At 40.2% G+C, this 19,464-nt stretch overlaps 3 protein-coding genes across 3 annotated transcripts; 2 read left to right on the top strand and 1 right to left on the bottom strand.

Moving 5' to 3' along the window:
* The first annotated feature begins 877 nt into the window (after positions 1-877).
* On the top strand, positions 878-1,945 carry nmbb (neuromedin Bb). Its single transcript, XM_035629072.2, has 3 exons — positions 878-1,180; positions 1,396-1,583; positions 1,687-1,945. The coding sequence occupies exons 1-3, from the start codon at positions 1,015-1,017 to the stop codon at positions 1,738-1,740; spliced, it is 408 nt and encodes a 135-aa protein (XP_035484965.2). The 5' UTR covers positions 878-1,014; the 3' UTR covers positions 1,741-1,945.
* Positions 1,946-6,359: 4,414 nt separating this feature from the next.
* LOC118302456 (tetraspanin-3) lies at positions 6,360-11,118 on the top strand. The gene is made up of 7 exons (XM_035628604.1): positions 6,360-6,550; positions 7,747-7,938; positions 8,068-8,142; positions 8,558-8,659; positions 8,757-8,909; positions 9,064-9,147; positions 9,976-11,118. Exons 1-7 carry the CDS (start codon positions 6,452-6,454, stop codon positions 10,066-10,068), a joined length of 798 nt encoding a protein of 265 aa, XP_035484497.1. The 5' UTR covers positions 6,360-6,451; the 3' UTR covers positions 10,069-11,118.
* Positions 11,119-11,122: 4 nt separating this feature from the next.
* Positions 11,123-18,426, bottom strand: LOC118302455 (proline-serine-threonine phosphatase-interacting protein 1). The gene is made up of 15 exons (XM_035628603.2): positions 18,222-18,426; positions 17,454-17,554; positions 17,123-17,197; positions 16,392-16,426; positions 16,186-16,292; positions 15,928-15,990; positions 15,688-15,780; positions 15,196-15,241; positions 15,010-15,089; positions 14,564-14,662; positions 13,629-13,725; positions 13,361-13,457; positions 13,045-13,127; positions 12,577-12,692; positions 11,123-12,381 (listed from the first exon to the last, which is right to left on the bottom strand). The coding sequence occupies exons 1-15, from the start codon at positions 18,252-18,254 to the stop codon at positions 12,250-12,252; spliced, it is 1,257 nt and encodes a 418-aa protein (XP_035484496.1). The 5' UTR covers positions 18,255-18,426; the 3' UTR covers positions 11,123-12,249.
* Positions 18,427-19,464: the final 1,038 nt, after the last annotated feature.

Below are 19,464 nucleotides of genomic sequence, written 5' to 3'. Positions count from 1 at the left end.
ACCCTTTGATATGTAAATCATGCAGTTCTAAGCCTCAGATGCAAATGTCCATCACATCTGTTGGGAAAAGTTCAGTGTTTCACAGAAGCACGACTGTCTCAATTCATCTAATCAGAATTTAGGGGGGGGTGACGTGATGGTGAGACAACTTTCTAATTGGACCGACGTTCGGCCATGCAGAATGTCTGAATTCACAAGAAAATGTGTTGTGTGAATGCCAAAGGTTATGGAAAGAGCAAGACACAAGCTGCAGCTCTGCCACAAACTTGCAAGTTTAGCACCCTGAAGTGACACAGGGGCCGTCTGTCTTATCTGCTCTAATTTAGCAGTGAGAATCAGCAGGTTCTTGTCCTCAGAGGACTGATGGGGATCACAGCGGCATGCTGCAAATGGCCAAATGTCATGTTACTCATTCTAAGGGGCCAGGCCTGGCCCCGAGAGCAGGGGATGACTATGTGTTGCTCTAGAGGGAACCTGCATCTCTGGGATCTGACAACACAATTTACAATTCATGGGGGCTTTATTGTGGTGTATTGGTGTATGGATCGATAACAACATTATGAATGTATTTGTGGAATGTTGTTCCTCTAGGAAATATAAATATACTACTGTTTGTGCATTGTACCTCCATCCATATCACGTAACCAATCCATTAAAATCATTTCAGCTGTAGACAGGGGGGAAACAAAATGAATCCATCCCCAAACTGAATAAGGTATTTGCGCACTGCTATGTTGCTTATAATCTGGTCGGGTGGCAGCTTTCATTTTCCACCAAACATTCGGGTCTGTCCTGAGCCGAAGATGATCCGCGCGGCGCGTAAAAGACGCACAGACGCGCTCTCGTTAAACTTGACAACGAGCGCAGCAGACTTGGTGACACGCACACGAGAGCCCTACCCAGGCCAGGAGAGCCTATAAAAGCGGGATGCGACTCTGAGCAACACACATAAATCCAACAGGAGACGCTTGGAGACCTGGTCCCTGAAGGACAGCTCGCAAACTGCGTGTTGAGATGAGGGGCTTTACGCTGAATAACGTTTGCCAGTGTGGCTTATTTACTTATCTCGTCTTATTTTCGTTCGTGTCTTTTACCACTGCAGTCAGCTTCGACCTGACTGAGCTTAGGAATAAAGTTGCAAAAATAAAAGTGAATCCAAGAGGCAATCTTTGGGCTACAGGTAAGTTCATCGTCTTCCAATCTAATTCGTTGCAGAGTCATATTTGTATTAGATGTCATCTAATTGTGGTTTTGTCCACATCCGTGTTCACATTGTCCCGTTTTCTTTTCTCATGGAACGACCTCGATGTGTGGATTCATGTGGCAGGTCATCTCCGCCAGATGTCTCCGAGTTTGAGTCTGTATTGACGAGCCTTATTCTGTCTGACTTGGCAGGACACTTCATGGGGAAGAAGAGCGTGATGGATCCCCCCCTGATGCCCCCGGCGGAGGGGCCGGGCGATGGGGCGCTGGAGGTCTCCCTCCCCGGGGAGCAGAGCGCGCTCGGACAGCTCTTCCAAGAGTTTCTGCGCGTGGCGTTACAAGCGCAGGTGGACACACACGAGAGTCGCTCCAAAAACCAGGTGAGTGCCACCAATGTCCAACATTGTCAATTTGTCAAGTTATTCAATAACGGACGGAGGTGATGATTCTGTGTAATCTGATGTTGGCTCTCTATTTTCCCAGGAGGTGGACTTGTTGGCGAAAATTTTGGAAAGCTACATCCAAAGCAAAAAGTGATACAGAAGATGGAAGTCTGGCACGCATACACATCTGACCTCATGGGTTAGAAATGAATCAACTAGACACACAGTACAGTCTCCTGCTCATCATGATTGTAATCTACTGTAACTATCACTGGATACTTCTACAGCTCATGTGCCATTTGCAATACCAAATAAATGTTTTTTTTCCCCCCTCAGTTGATTTTGAGGATGATATATCACATTGTCTCGTCGTTTCAGAGTATTTATATTAAATAAAAAGCATTATTTGAACGGATGTGACTTTGATCTGCGATTTAACACACTCATCTCCTTCTAATTCTTTCGATTTGATCCGTGCAGGACAATGGAGAATGTCTAGTCGCCCTTTAAACGAGACAGATTGCTCGCTTGCATTTTATTGCATGCAGACAGCTTCTGTAATTAGAGTTGTATATTGTTCAAGGCTTTATATTATAGAAACCTTAATATTGAGTTACCCCCCTGCTTTTCACCACAGGGATCTTTAACACAGGAGATTTACAGCTCTTATTGATAGTTCCAACATCAACAATCAACCGATTATTTCAGCATGATTGTTTGGCTAAAAAAAGAGAGGCCAAAATAACACTTATATAAACACGTAGGCAGCTTATATAAATAACGGTGTATAGCTTCCTGAACATTTTATCTTTTATATCGATTTTATCTTTTGTACTTTTCTTGTCCTGTGAGTGAAGGGGTGATCTGTTCTCTTCGATCAATAGTGGTGAAGTGAGATGGCCCAGCAATGCCTTGGGCTAATCTATTATATCATAAACAGATATAAGCTACACAGCTATTTTAGAATTCCCTCCCACAATGCCTCCTCATATGCTTCATATCATTTGTGTGAGCCCAGGAAGTATTTAATCTATTTAATCTATTCAGGTGAGAGAGATGAGAGTTGTGTCCGCCTGCCTTCGCAGCTTTGGCCCAGTAAGTGACACAGGGGAAAAAAGAGCAGGATACACTCTAGTTTTACATTTACACCTTGCTAAAGAGCAGCATGACACAACAGTCCTGCCATATTTCCTAACTTTATTAAGTATATGAGATGTTCAATTGTAGGGACATTTTTTGAGAATTGTGTTATACTGACATGTGTCGGCGACATTTTGTCTACTCTTATTGTTGCAAATGAGGTTATCACTTTTCTCCGAGCTCATGACTGCACACTTGTATTAGATGGAATCATTTTGGGTTTATGATACTCACTGAACTGAAAATTTAGGCTGTGCCCTCAATTATTTTGCAACAAATGGTAAATCTATGAGCCACAGGATCCTTTCCTGGAAGAGTAGTTCCATGAACTAATAGTTCCTGGTACTTTTGGTGGAAACACAAAGTCACCCCCCCCCCCCCCCAAAGTTTTTAAATATATGGAGAGCAAGAAGCTGGTGTCTTTGTAACCACACTTTCCAACATTGTTATTTTTTCCAACAACAGTCTCAAGAACGTGGAACCTTAAGGTGCACAATAAGTAGGTTAGTAGGCTAGTACAATTTCATAAATAAGTCTCCATAATAGGATAAAGGAAAAATTGAAGTGACAAAAGAAAGGCATTCAAACTTACATACAACCACTGAAGAGACACTTTAAAACATATTCAGACATCTTTTTGGTTTACATGTAAAGGTACAAACATGTTTGTTGGTTTTAAACATCTTTGAAGAGTTAAAATGGACATGTGTTGGATCGCAATGAGTCAGTTCACCTTCCACCACAAACCCTGTCTTTTATTGGTCTTACATATGTACATTCATTATTAACTAATGTGCGTGTGTGTGTGAGAGAGAGAAAGAGAAAGAGAGAGAGAGAGAGAGAGAGAGAGAGAGAGAGAGAGAGAGAGAGAGAGAGAGAGAGAGAGAGAGAATTAGTGGATATAACTGCCTTCACATGATGGTGAAAAAGTTGCAGATCCAAACATGTTGCAATGTGTTAACTGTTTAGGGAGGGGATGTCTCCACACACTTTGAGCATGCATAGATGTGTTCCCCTCCTGGGGGAACAAGAAAACCAATTTAGCATCTCTCGGCTCTCTGTTTACTTTGCATGAGCTCTATTGCTCGTATTAATGCTTTGTTCCTTCATGTGCTGGCTCGGTTTTATTTAATAATCCCTCTTTCTGTCACCCGCCACACAAATAAGCAGCCGTGTGTCTTTCAATTCCCAGGAGTTGATGCAAGCCAAAGACAGAAACAGATTGAAATCTAAATTCCAGGAAAAAAAAATATTTTATTCCTGCACAGATAGGTCTTCATTAAACTCCTTCATCATAATTCATCAATTCACCCCAAATAAATCTCTATCAATGAGACAGGAGTGGATGGAGAAAAAAATCAAAAAGAGAAGAATCTTTGAGGAACTGAGGTGTAAATTGTAAACGAATACCAGAAAAGAGCCCCTGATATTCTGCATATACTGGACATTGTATGTTCACCCAAGTGTGGTAATACCCAGCATTTGATATTTACTATGAAGGGTGTCATAGAGAGAACACTAAACTCTCTGTTGTGATGTGATGAAAATAACTCAAATGAAAAGCCAATGTGGCGTTAAGACTCTATATGCTACTGGACACTGTGTGTAGTTCAGCTTTGTTATGTGTCGTAGCTACAGTACAGTGGATTGCTAAAAGAAAAGACCATAAAACTAAATATTATGTTAGGTTATTTGCAACTTGTGGGATCTCTTACACCAAATCCTGAGGCTAGTCAAAAGCAATTACAAATAGTTATCAGTACTTACAGATGTCCGCATCTTGATGAGGTAAAATATAACCTTTGATGCTTTTCTTCTTTCCTTTTTTTTCAGACACACTAAGATTAACCATCTAGCATGTTCACCACTGAAAGGTGATGCTAATCAGAGTATGTTGTCTTAAACTACACCTGTGACAGATTACTTTCCCCTGGGGTTAGTAATTTCTTTGTTTCTTCATGTTTTAATCAACATAAACATAATTTAATCCATGCTGTTTGTTTTTATGAGGGTGTTTGATGGAACGTTTGTTTTTAAATGGATTTCATGTGTTACAGTGGAGGCATTTAATTTGAACGAACATAACGGAACACATGATATCACTCTGTTTACCATATAAATTGTGATATTATCGCAAGGCAAGTCAATCTGCATTCGTGCGCAAGTAAATTATGATAATTTTCCATTTTTGTCTCCTGTGCCTCCCAATATGGACATCATTTCCACTGGAAATTTTAATTGCAAGTAAAGTGATACAACAAATATATCTCGGTAAAGTAAAACATTGATCGTCACTTTTCATATATCATTTTGAGGAAATATGCCATTGCCTTAGCTTATATGCAAACTTTAACACCATTTCAGCCACAGCCGTATTCATTGGAAGGATTCAGACAAGAATTTGTCATGACCACAAGTCTCTGGCATATTGTGACCTTGGGTATTTGTTTTAGTTTCCCTGCATATCTGCTTGTTTCTTTGTTTTATATTGTCCTGGTGTGATAATGACTCGATTTATTGCCGTGAGGGTAGCCTGATGCATAATTCACACAGTGGATGTATGTTGTGTCAACATGGGCAACATCAGCTTCTGCTTCCGTATGAATGTGTGTGAAAGTTCCACTTTTGTTCAGTTTGAACACTTTCAGACAGACAGAGACAAATGGGGCTTGCTTGAACTCAATAAAACCAAGGCTTTGGGCACCAGTCCAAGTCATTATTGATTGATTGCCCCAAAGGTACCAGTTTTCAATTTGCACTCATAGTAGATGCACAGGTCGGTTAGAGACAGTAGGGAGATATTATATTTGTCTCTTACATTCTTTCATTTTTGCTAAGGGACTGTGTGGGTGCAGTGTCTTTATTATTATTCATTCAGGCTTGAGACTGAACACCTGAAAAATGTATGTCGTCAGCACAGGGTTATCATTTATTTGTAGGGAGCTCTCACAAACTGCATATATACTTGATACATCCTGCTTTCAAAAAAGTTATGTCAGTGCAAAACTAGCAGTCATACACTGCCACCATCTGGCATGAAGACCCTTACTGCACACTGAGGTAATCTCTGTGTTGTTTCTGTCTGCCAGCTGTTTCAATTGGCTTACAATAGGCCCCTTCAAAAGAGGGCTGTCATACCTGTAAAAAAACCATTCAGCACCACACCTGAGCTGCTGTTTGCCAAAATGCATTAATTCATGTTCTGCCATTGGGAAATGCATGGATAAATAGATGAAATACAAACGCACTCGATTTACTTACAATGTAGTCAGTGTTGCAATTGCTTCAACTCTCCTATCATTGCTTATGATACATCAAATACATCCCAATGAGTTGATGTAAATTCTTTTTGTGGTGTACAAGTAGAGCTAACTTACAACTATCTTATGTTCATGATGATTTTATGATGGGCTGTGTAAAAAAAAAAAAGAATCTTGGTGGTTGGATGGTTTTGCAATCACTGCGTCCAGCAACACACAGATGAACGTTATAAATGGGCCTTGTCAGTGTGACATCATTGTTCCGGGGATCAACGCTCGAATATCCTCCATCAGGAGAAGATTTGTTTTGATGACGTCATCCGATCACGTGTCCTCTGTCTCGCCATTGCGGCCGTTCGATTGGTGGAGCCCAGGCGAGTCTGCACAGTGAGCCCAGGACCACCGAGGCCATTTTATTATTATAACAGAAAAAGCTGCAGGTGCGTCGATATTTTATACACACATATGTGTATATTTTCTCAGTCGCAGACTCGAGGCACAATGGGACAGTGTGGAATTACGTCGTCGAAAACCGTCTTGGTTTTCCTCAACCTCATATTCTGGGTAAGAAAAACCGACAGATGTGCGAACACAAACGTGTGGTAGCGTGCCTGCGAGGCCGGGCGATGGGGAGCGTTAGCATGCTAGCAAACTGCGCCAGAGCTGCGCACTGCAGCCCCACGACACGCGAGCTGCTTCCATTCCACGGTGTCGCTTTGGCGTTTACTCCGTATGGTCTGCCTCGGTTGCCTCTGTGCGGACCAACGGTCATGTGTCGGTCGCTACTCTCCAGCCGCAGTGTGTCGGTAGCTGCCGCCCACAACTTGTAGCCATGACGTAATGCGGCAGCCGCCAGGTGCTGGAGCCGAGTGACGCTGCAGTGCTGCATGTGTCGTGACATCCACATGCCAGCAGAGATGCGGTCAAATGTCTCGAGTGAGCTCTGAAAGGTTTAGCTCAAAGAAAACTAAAAAGACCATGTCATCGCACATCATTTTTCCAAAGTATGTTTATGTATTTGTCTTTGAAATCATCTTGACTTTTTACTGCTCTGTCTCTGTCTTAAATTAAAATATGCTGTTTGTGACCACAGTTATTTACAGTTTTGCCGGAGCAGATTGTACAAGGTTTACAATGCAACTAGTTGTAAGTGTAAGGATGAAAAAAAGACAAAATACTGTAACACAACCTTTGTATGCATTATGAATATACACCATAATCCTAAAGCTGCAAAAGTTAATTGATTAATCGATAAGTAATCGACTACCTAAATAATCGCCACCTATTTTAATAATCGATTAATTGGTTCGAGTAGTTTGTATGAAGAAAAACAAATTCTCTGATTTCAGCTTCTTAAATGTGAATATTATCTGGTTTCTTTGCTCTTCTGTGACAGTGAAGTGAATATCTTTGGTGTTTGGACAAAACCAAACCAAACATCATCTTGGGGCTCTGGGAAACACGATCAACATTTTTCACCATTTTATGGACCAAACAACTAATCGATTAATTGAGAAAATAATGGGCAGATTAATCATTTATGAAAATAATTTTTAGTTTCAGTCCTATATGACTATACACCATAGTCATATAGGACTATGGTGTACTGTAGATTGCATTATAAGGAAAGAAGAACAAAAAATCAATAATAAACATGTAGTAGAAGAATATGCATTTTTGTCTGTAATTGCCATGTGTGACTATTACAAGTCCCTTCTTCTCACTCTAACTCCTGTTTCTCTGTCTTTTTTTATGTGAAGGCTGCAGCTGGAATTTTGTGCTACATCGGAGCCTATGTGTTCATCACGTATGACGACTACGACCACTTCTTTGAAGATGTGTACACTTTGATCCCCGCCATCATAATAATAGGCGTCGGGACCCTCCTCTTCGTCATCGGCTTGATCGGCTGCTGTGCAACTATACGTGAAAGCTCCTGTGGACTGGCAACTGTGAGTGTGGAAATATTCTGACTCGCACACCCTTTATATGAGCTAATTAAAATGATGAGCAATGTCAGCATTTTGCTTCTAACCTACCTTGTACTGTCTCTGAACAATGCTTCTCTGTTTTCTTTTCAGTTTGCAGCCATTCTCCTGCTCGTATTTGTTACAGAGTGTGTGGTGGTGGTGCTGGGCTACATATACAGGGCAAAGGTAAACACTACCTCACTGATCAGTTGATCTCTTATTTACACCTACTATGCGATGCACACTGTAGTCAAGCAGAGCCTGTAGTACACACACACACACACACACACGGCCCCATCTCTGGGTGTAATGTAGTGTTTTTCCTGCATGCCTGTACAAGATGATTGTGTTACATAATATTTGACAGCCAATCACAAGCATTATTAATTCAATGTGCAAGCATGCTGCATTTGTATTTGCTCACTGAAGCTGATGAGGTTCAGTCCTTAGGCCGCAGCATTTTCCAGATGGAATGTCGAGGCATTTTTTGATACTCGATAGTACCGAAGCAATGTAGTAACTGCCATAAAAGTAACAGCGTTCGGTACCCAGCCCCAGTCACTGAACTGGGACAGTAACAGCGGCTGTGTATATGCTTCAGGTTGAAAATGAGGTGAATCACTCCATCCAGAAGGTTTACAACGAGTACAATGGCACCAACACTGATGCCCCCAGCCGCGCTATTGACTATGTGCAGAGGCAGGTGAGTGGAAAAAAAGACGGTGAGACAAAGTTAGGATTATATTCTTAACTCCAGACTGAGGATTTTCTCTCATCGTCCTCCTCTGTTCTCCTGTTAGCTTCACTGCTGTGGCATTCACAACTACTCTGACTGGAGGAACACCCGCTGGTTTAAAGAGTCCAAGAACAACAGTGTCCCGGTCAGCTGCTGTCAGCCCAGCATCAGCAACTGTACTGGCACTCTCACTCGACCATCAGATCTCTACCAAGAGGTACACACAACATGCTTATATATAGATCAGCTACAGAAGGGTATTTGATTTACCTGATGGAAATATGTTTTCTGTTGTACACAAAGATTTATTTGACTTATTTGCAGTTTTATGACCTTGAAACTCTTTGAACGTCATTCATTTTCTGTCTTAGGGTTGTGAAGCTCTTGTTGTGAAGAAGTTAAAGGAGATCATGATGTACGTCATATGGTCTGCATTGACTTTTGCATCTATACAGGTAAGTTCGAGAATGAGTAATACAGAGCAGCCGATAGAAAAATGCCAAATTGACCCAAGCGGTTAACACTAAGGTTTATTCATTTATAACTATAGGGCATTTGCAGAGCACACACCTCTGACGAGACTAAGGTCTTAGTAACGGTGCCCTATGACGCCATGTTAAAGACGGTGAAAAAGAAATTCCTGGATCCGTCTGTTCTTCTGGATCCATAGCAAAATTGAATGGGTTCTTCTTTGGGTCATGCCCCACCCCTCCACATTATTTCATGGAAATAGGTTCAGTAGTATAGCCTACTGACAGCCAGACAAAAGGCAATGAAAGCATTGCAAAAAAATCCAAGATTTCGTCCTGCATTTTTATTTATTTTTTTTATTCCAAATCAAGCTGCAGTCGTCTCTGTCAGCTGAAAACTGAGGGGACAGCAGCTCTGACCCAGTTGTGTCAAAGGATTTCTCATGTGTTTGACAGCTCAGCACGATTACTAGTGACTAGGAAACCCCTGCTCCAAAAGAAATGACAAAGACAGCATGGCCAATATGTTTATATTACTCTTAAACATACTCTGTATGCGTGAAAAGATTATGCTTCTTTGTTGAACATGCCTATACAGTCTGATTTTTCCATAGTAGCATAGTGATAAATAAAAAAAAATATAGCCAAAAATAAGTTATTCCAGGCTGCTTGTTGTCAAGTGCAGCACAGAAAGTAGATTAGAAAAGAACCAAATGTTTCATCTTGGTTTTCATTACACTCGCACGTTTTCGCTTGCTCAAATGATGACTTAAATAATATTGTCTCTTTCGTCGGTGTGCTGTGTGCCTGCAGATGCTGGGAATGCTCTGTGCCTGCGTGGTGCTGTGCAGGAGGAGTCACGACCCAGCATATGAGCTGCTGGTCACAACCAACAGCTACGCATGAAGAACGAGGCCAGTCAAGCGAAGCACTCAGAAAATCAAAAGGAGCGTCACCGGATATGTCCACAGTAGATTTCGGCTGTAGTTATATAAGCTCAAGCACACCTTGCACAATTCATGATAAAGTAGCGAACACTGACGAAGTGGTTTGGGTGGGGGTGGGGGCGGGGGCGGGGGCTTCAAGGCGAAAAAACAGTTATTTATTGACATACATTGTAAGTTACTGTTACTTTCTTCTCCTTTTTTCTCTCTTTACTAATACTGAAATACTTACAAAAGCCAAAGTTGTGTTTGGCTAATTGACCTTTGTGAAGTTGATGTTGATTTTTAAAAATGTTATTCTTTTAGTCGTGGCCTCATAAAGTTTGGGCACACACCCAGTGAGGATGAAATAATTTGGAGCTTCGGTGTGAATTACGTTTGGGAGCGTTGAGTGGAATGTATTTCCTTGTTAGCTAGTTTGCACTATGGCTGGAGCTCTGAAGATATTCCACGGATGTTAAAAAGAACATGTACAGTATTCCTAATACCTTGGCTTGACCAGATATTGTCGAAATGGAAAAACTTTTTACCATAGAAAGAACTAACTCAATGTTTTTATCTTTCCTTACAGTGTTTTGTTTGTGTAGCACTTCTGCAGTTGAAATTATCATTTGGTAGAATGAGTTCTGCATATTCACAAATATTCAGGATGTGAGTGATGCAAATCATGTTTTGGTGAGACATTCCTAATATATAGCTTGTGAACCAACCTTTTAGTCTCCAGTGCTGTTAGTTGGAGTGTTATCAGTGTTACCTGAAGACGTGTGATTCAGTTTGTTACAGCCAGAGGATTCCTTCTGTTTAGTTTGTTAGTTAGGAACCTGCTATAAAGAAATATGAGACATTGTTTTATACATTTTGTGAAATTGGGCTCTGTTTCAATATTTTTGAGCTGTTAAGTTGACCCCTTAAATATTTAGCTAGTGCCGAGATAAAGACAAAAAAAAAAGACCAACAAAATTGTGTATAAACGGGAAAAGAGACAGGGGACAAATAAACTCATACATTTTAACATGACTGTTTCATTGCCATTTTATCCACATGGTTATATTTGCAGTTGAACCACATTCAGAGGTTATAATTAGATATTTTATCTGTCACAACAAGTATCTGTGCCATCAATTGGTAAATATGTTTCTTCAATGTTATAAACTTGTATAGACTATGTAAATTACTTTATTGTATGTTGATCTACGCAGTAACTGATGATCCTCCCAGCAGTTCCGGAAAAACCTTATCATCGGCAGACATTACACAAACATGACAATATCTTCCCCAGCTCACAAACATGCAAAAAAAGAACAAGAAAATGGAGACATAAAACCTGAGAGACAAAACCAAACCAGCACTGCCCACTGCTGGATCATCATCAGACATGCTGCATTATTCATTTGTAAAAAAAACAAACCAAACCGAATAGTCTTGACGTACCACCACTTGATTTTCTTCCCAGTTGGAGAGAATTTGTTATTTTTTCATTGCTAAATACAGCGACCTTGACGGTGGTGCGATGATCCATGATCAGAGTTCAGATTATTTGTGAAATTATTTCATTATTATTTAAACCCTAGCTGTCATAGGTACAATACATTTGTTCTACTAACAGCAAGTTAACCTTCTCTGACTGTCAAAGACAAAAATATTCTTAAAAAAGAATATTCTGTTTGGCAGACTGACAAGAGTGGTAGTGGAAGTCATTTTGTGTTTTCAAAAATTAACACTACCAGATCATTTACGATTCCTCAGTCCTGTGACAATGTATGTGCAGAGTTGTAGCTACAGGGAGTGAAGACGATAACAATCCCAGCCTCTACAACGCATGAGGTAGCAGGGTTCTAACTTAACTACAGCCATAAGCAAATGGCTATGAATATTCCCAATGCATGTTTCAGCGACCAGGACTATCTACTGTGCTAAATGATGATAGATTTTCAGTACAGGTTCAGAAAACCAGGAGATCAGTTTGAGAAGAGCGCATATCGAGGACATTTGAGTGCTGATGAATGAATCATCATCATTATGTGTCATGTAAGTAGTTTTGCAAATGTGACACATGAGGCATACTTGACTTTTTGAAAGCAAATGCATTTGTTTTGGTGTGTGGCAATGTGTGTTTTGCCATTCTGTGTGCGTGTGCGTGCGCTCAGATTTTGCCCAGATAGTTTCCTGGCACCAGTCCAGTCAGCCCGTCCCTCTCCACTATCCACCAACCGTCTCCTCCTCGTTCCAACACTTTGACCACGTCGCCTCTGCCCACAGACAGTTCATCCTCTTCCTGACCAGTTAATGTGGATGAACATAAGTTAGAGGTGAGAAACACAAACAAACAACTAAATACACATTGTACTTTTTTCTTTTTAACATACTGTACAATCAGAGTAATGGTTATCTGCATTTGACCAGACTCCATGTCCAGGTAAGTATTGGTAAATGACTAACATAAATAACTAAAATGATGAAAAATGATCACCTGAGCAGTGTATGCGAAAAGCACACAGTAGCTCTCTTCATCAGCCGTGTATGTGGCCAGTGACATTTCCTGCTCGAAGCCTGTGATTGGTGCATATCCTCCACCTAAAAGCTCAACTGAAGCCAGAGTCATAGCAGATAATTGCTAATACAAAAAGTTAGCCTCGTATATAGAGATCAAAAGTACAATTCAGTACATTTATATTTCATGCAGTTTAAATATAAAATTGTGTCCAAATGTTTCTAATGTAACAAAACTCTTAACAGTTTTTATACTTTACATCAGATTTCTATGTTATTTGAAAAGTTATTCATTTCTGTATTATGATTTTATTTCAACACACCGATATCACTTCAAGGTAGAACCAACATAATACGGATCATTTTTCTGTCTACCCCTCATTCAAAAATAAATAATTGTAACTAAGTGTAACAGGATGGTGAATGAGGGGGCACTTGTAGTACTTACATTCACCAACAGATGATGATCGTGAGTTCTGAGGACTGTCCACACTGATGTTCACAGAGCCTCCAAGAATTGATTCCGGGCGCCTGTGTGGTCCAGGTTCAAGTGAGATGTGAGTATGTTTTGATTACTCTTACATGTGTATGTTTTGTAGGGGTCAAAATAAGAAGTGGGTTGTGTAAAATAGAACGAACCAAGAGGAGACAGCATTGTTTGACTGGCACTACAATCCTGCAGTAATGCATCATTATAACCCAGGCAGTTTCAGGAACAGTGCTGTCTCCTGCTGATTCTTCCTCCAAGGTAGATTCTATCACACCTCCTCATCATGTCTTCTCCTCCTCTTGCGATAAGAGCTTGGCCATTGCTGTGTCCCGACATCTCCGCCTGGTAGTAGCTCTCAAACACGATGGGCTCTGTGAGGGGAAAAGAGATGCTGTTCATTCTGATGAGAATTGTTCTTTTTAGCTCCAGGTTAGTAGTTGAGTGTCACTCTAATTACCATTATTTTTGCCTTTTCTCGCCGTTCTTTTCAAGTTAGTTAAGTTTTCTCTAAGGGGGAAAGGACAGTGTAACAGAGGCCTCACCTGGAGGCCTCGATCCCGTGCCTTTGGTCTGTATGAAATGGTTGTTGTCTGTCGTGATGTCACACTGCTCCAGAAGCTTCCTCACTTCCTCGTAAAACTGATTTTTAAACAGGAGGAAATGTTCATGACCATATGAGATCAGAGCTATGCACTTTTCCTGATTAGCTCAGGTGGTAAAAAAAACAAAAAAACAAGAATTTCTGTGGTTAGAGACTTTTCCCTCACAAAAAATACTTACACTTGAAGAAGACCATGAGCATGAAGGACGTTTGCCAAGTGTTATGATAAAATTGCTTACATCAGCATTGGTGTTTGCAGGTGCAACATTTTACATATTTAGCATAGTAGTTCAGTACGCTAACATTTTATTTAGCACGTCCTCTGTGGATAATGATTTTCTGTATACAATTTTGCAGCATATTTCATTACATTACAACCATAGAGCCATGCCACTTGCATTGCTAATACAGTTTAAACACATTAATTCAGGTTTGAAACTTTAAGCCTAAAACCAGAACAACCCAAACTAGCGCAGCAGCCAAACATTGCTAAATTTCTGATGATAAATTGCTCTTAAAATTGCACAACTTGTACATAAGTTTTGAATATGTGCCGAGACATCCATCCCCAGCTGAACCCAGATGGTCCTGAAGTGCTGAGGTTTTCCTATAATCAATACATAATCTATTTGGACAGGTTTCTTCTGTTAAAGTTAATAAATCATGTTTACATTCTGTTTAACTTTGATAAATTTTCATTTGCAGACACCTGTGGACATGCTGTTAAATATATAATATTGTGGTAGTTTGGTCACTAGTAAATTACTGTGCCATCATGATAGTGACCACATTATCATGCGATTTTTACAGTAGTATCACTATTGTACTTGTTGAATTTGTAGATACACGTCAGGAAGGAGCATATGATTAGCTTACCTCATCATCTTTGACACACTGCATGGAGAAAAGATTGCAGTGGTCCCAGAGAGCACACCTGAGCATGCTGATACGATTTCCCTCCATTTGCTGGAACACCTGAAAGACAAGTACACACCTTTAGTTTCCTCTGTACCAAGTTGATCTCAGTAACAGGTTAATGTCTGCAGGGACGTGGTTGTCTCCTCCTTTTATCATATCCTTCAAACCTAACAGCACTCTGGCAGTATGACTGCATGGTTGTAGCTTTGTTCTGTTTTTAGCATGATCACTGCAAGATAAAGTGTACTTCCCTACAGGTCAGCAAAAGCAAGGTGCTATGAGAGCAATCAGTCTTTGTGCAGATTAAGGCAAGATGGTGTGAGGCGTAGTCTCAGCAGAAGCACCTAATTCTAGACTGTGCCCATGTCAGAGAGACGTGCAGGGTATAGAAATATCCACTGTACCTCACACGTGCTTTTGTGTGTTTCTTCCCAATCCTGTCGATCACCCTCCAGCTGAGTGATGTTGGTGGAGTACAGCTTCTCTGCGAGACAATTGAAGTATCTTAACAGATGCATATAGTTACAATTGAAACCTGTCAATGAAGACAAATGTAATATGGAAAACAAATATGTGGCTCTGGATCCCACCTGCTTCATTGGCCGACTGTCTGCAATGCTTGGCCCTGTGACGTACCTGTGACAAAACATGACACAGGGAGTGAAACGCATGACCTATGTGACAGTCTGATCACAAACCAGAGATTCCAAAACAGATTTATTTTGGAAATGCTACTCTACAATACTCTTGAATATACTGAAACTTGAATATAACCATGGGTCATTTTGGGAATTGGCTGATATTGATAGTGCTTTAGCTCCTTCAGTTCCTCCTTGCTAGAGGTTTGCGTTGCGCCACTGATGGTGCACTATTGCAGAATGTCCCACCCCCAGTGTTGCACTTCTGCCAGCTTGAAATGTGTAATTTATAAACAGAGCTGAGGAGTTGCTCATTTGTTTGGCGGGGTGAGGTAGAAGATAGGTATAAGTTTGTATTTAGATTCTTCTCATCGTGGTCGTGGTTGCTTTAAAATCTGGTCTGACGTAACTATCATAGTGAGGTTGTTCACACATTGATTGTACCTTTTCTGAGTTCTTGGATGTTCCGGGGGTCTTTTCAGCTCCCTGTTCGGCCTCATCAGCCTCCTTGCATCTCAGTTCATAGTTCCTCTTCGACTGTGGGACAGAAAAACTGAAAGCAAAAGCTGCACACTTCCACCAAGGACTGTGAAACACATGCTGTGTTCGCAGAAATTTTTTTTTCCACAATGAGGAAATGCTTCTGTATTAAAAGCAAAATACACAGAAGTAGCTGTTTCCTACCTCCAAGGTCTTCTTGAACAAAAAAACTTTTTTCTTATGAACCTTCTCCATGATGCTTTCAAACTGTGGAAGAGGGAAAATTGAAATATATCAGGCATGCATATCATATTTTAATATACTATCTAAGACCTATACATTTCTAACTTGCATAAGACCAGAGTAAGAAATCACTCTTCACATTTTGTTCATCAGGGGAATCAAACCTTATGCCTTTGTGAACAATAAGTCTGTTGTTAAGCAACATGAATTGCCCATTACCTTCTTCCTCTGCTCTTTCTGACGTTCTCTGAATGTCTCAATCTTTTTCACCTCCTCTTTCAATATATCAGAAAGTTGGATGTGAAAGTTCCCAATGGTCTCCATTTCTGCAGCCAAAAACAAATCATCACATTCAAACGTTTGAATACACATCGGACCAACAATGAATTGAGTTTGTCAAGGAGCAAATGACTGGGCTAACTCACGTGTTTTTAATTGGCCAAAGGATGCTCTCAAGGTGCTGGAAAATAACAATACACATGCAAAACCAGAGATGAGTCTACAGCTTTATTCCTAGGACACAAAGAGGCTGATTATCTTCGCAGCCTAACCCCCCCCCCCCAAAAAAAAAAAAACACACAAAAAAAAACACCCCTCATCCAGCACGTCAAGTTCATCCAGGGCTATTATTGCTCAGACTCAGCATGTTATTTTTGACCAATAATTTTCTTCCCTTTCCTCTCTCAAAAGACACACAGAGGCTCATTTCAACTTAACCCTCTCACTGCAGCGACGCAAGAGCAGTTTGGACTGAAAAAAATATCACTCATTTTGCTTTTAATTTTCCAAAAGGATTTCCTTGTTTTAAAAGTAATTTGTTTCTGTAATTGTCACTTTTAAAGTGAAGTCAGTAGCAGGTGACTAACATGGGAGGAACTTGAACAGAACAGAAAACTAGTTACAGGAAACAGTTAATGTGCCCCCCTACCACCACACACACAAGCACACACAAGCACACACACGCACGCACACATACACACGCACACGCACACACACACACACACACACACACACACACACACACACACACACACACACAGACGGTCTTGCTTTCTTTTTTTCTGTTTCACACTTAAACTTACTTACTTGTGTTTCCTCTAAAAATGACACAGACTAAAAATGACACAGACGCCTTAGACTGACACCATGTATTGACCTGATCTCTGTGTGTCCTCCGGCTTTGCGAGCGATAGTCACCAGCTCCTTCCCGTACCTCTCCTCTGCTAGTGCCCTGTGCAGAATGAACACACAGTTATATCACTCTGGTGCCCAGATCTTCACCTTTCAACCTGCTACCACCATTTCTTCTTTTGAATAAAACACTGTCTTAGGATTTATTTTGCAACAGATCATCAAAAATCTTGTACTGCGTTTTAAACAGTGGTGGTCCTATGTGGACATAAGTGTGACTAATAACATGTGCTGTTGAATCACATAACCGCAGTCAGTTTTAGTTACAGCTACTGTACAAACTGATGGTACTGTACCTCATCTTCAAAAGCTCCTCCACATCTTTGCACATGTGCCTTCCATCTCGTAACCTTTGTATCACAGCGTCGTACCCAGCATGACAAGTCAAATCAGACCCCTGTGTTGAGAAGAAATAAAAAGCAAAAAAAAAGATTAATAGATTCTGCAATGAATAACGTTGCTCAACAAAAATTGCAGCATGTCTTTTTTGACAATCATGGACTCACTATGTGGTAAAAATGCAGAACTGAATACTTGCAAAAATAGTTGTATATGACATGTCAACATATCTCTGCACTTCATCAAACTGCCCCTGATGAGTAGAGCAGAAGATCAAAACTGTGCACAATTGGCAGTTCAACACGCTGAGGGAGGACAGTTTGTGGCCTGTACAGTACAAGTCCGCAGTACTGTGATGGGAACTTATGAACTCAACAAAGACATCTTTATTTATACCTCTACAATGCCACTTGTTCATTAGTTCTAATTTACATTATTTGGCTTCAAGTCATAAGTTAAAATATTGTCTATATAGCAGTAATCAGCAGTAGACAGCAATCTCTGTCACAGGCCACGATAAGTTTGTTTTGTTTTGCAGGTATTTCAATTTACATGTATAATGGATCATTCGAATGTAGCTTATTTATAGTAGCAGTTGAATTTACACATAAAAAAGCTACAATAAGTTATAACATAATTGTGAAAGTAACAACATTCTTTCAGTTTTTTTCTTTTCTTAGAAGGGACAACTTCAACAAAGCACGAGACTACAAAAGTAAACTCACCCAGAAAGCGTCTTTAAACATCAAACGTTCCATCTCGTTTGTTACTTCCACGAAACTCGACACAGTTGCTTTCCTCTAAATCAACTTCTCCTCCAGGACTTTGATCAGAGCTTAATCACCCACCAACATTTTTGAAAATAAAGTTGTTGAGGGTCAGGTGATACTCATGCAAGTGAGCCTCGTTTCAAACCCTGAGTGGCCCGGATGTCAGTTAGTCATTTTGATTGAGGAGGAGCTTCTGTCCCATGATGTCACTGACCACACTCAGCTCAGCCCATGTGAGGCAGTCTCTCTTGCATTATGCGTCAATGGACAAGAACACTGTTTTTCCGACATGTAATCTTCATGTGTCTGCTTAGATATTAACGTGTGTATGTCTCTGTGTGTTTGAAGTAATCTGTTGTGTATTGGGGATGAAGTTGTTGGTTTGCTCATTTACAGTAAACCCATCTAGTAAGGGTTCAGCCAAAGCTTTTGTGAGCACTGACTGTGAGAGGGTGTCACTACTATTTAAACAGTGCGGTGTGCCATCATAACCATCTCATTACTATGTCAACATGTTACAGATCTAAATAAAGTAAATCAATACAAATCAAACTAAACTATTATTGTAGTTGTAATGTTTGTCATTTGATTCTTTCTCTTGATCTTATCCTTTTTAATTTGACTGGGCACAAATCAAATTATATTGTTCTAAATACAGCCGATTACCAGAGTGAATATCATATATATATATATAAACAATTATACCTTAAAGTTTTGTTGTTACCTACAAATATTTTCGTTTTTAGTTTTTCTATCCACATTCTGCACTATAAGCTCACTCAGGTTTAACTTAATTTAATGTTTAACAATATTCACTGTCTCTGTGCAACTTCAATATCTATTTATATATATTTAAATTACATATATTACTTCAACTATTTAAAAAAATATATTTCCTCGTGTTTGTACTGCATGTTTGCTTTTTTATTACTCTTTTTAAAACTTGATGTTCTTATTTCTATGGCAGCTGTGGCTCAGAATGTGGAGAGGGTTGAGCTCTAACCAGAAGGTTAGTGGTCAACCCTCTCCACATCCTGAAGCTGCCTGGCAGCAAATGAATGTGATGAAAAATGCAGCATGTTGCAGCGCTGAGTGAATGGGTGAATGTGAATTTGGGTGGTCGATAAAACAAGTAATCCCTATATAAATAGAGTCCATTTATCATTTGACCATTTATTTTTGACTATGCCATTTGTGG

The sequence above is a fragment of the Scophthalmus maximus genome, chromosome 4 (assembly GCF_022379125.1).
Source record: "Scophthalmus maximus strain ysfricsl-2021 chromosome 4, ASM2237912v1, whole genome shotgun sequence".
Lineage (NCBI taxonomy): Eukaryota > Metazoa > Chordata > Actinopteri > Pleuronectiformes > Scophthalmidae > Scophthalmus > Scophthalmus maximus.
This window is presented reverse-complemented; position numbering and strand designations above follow the sequence as displayed.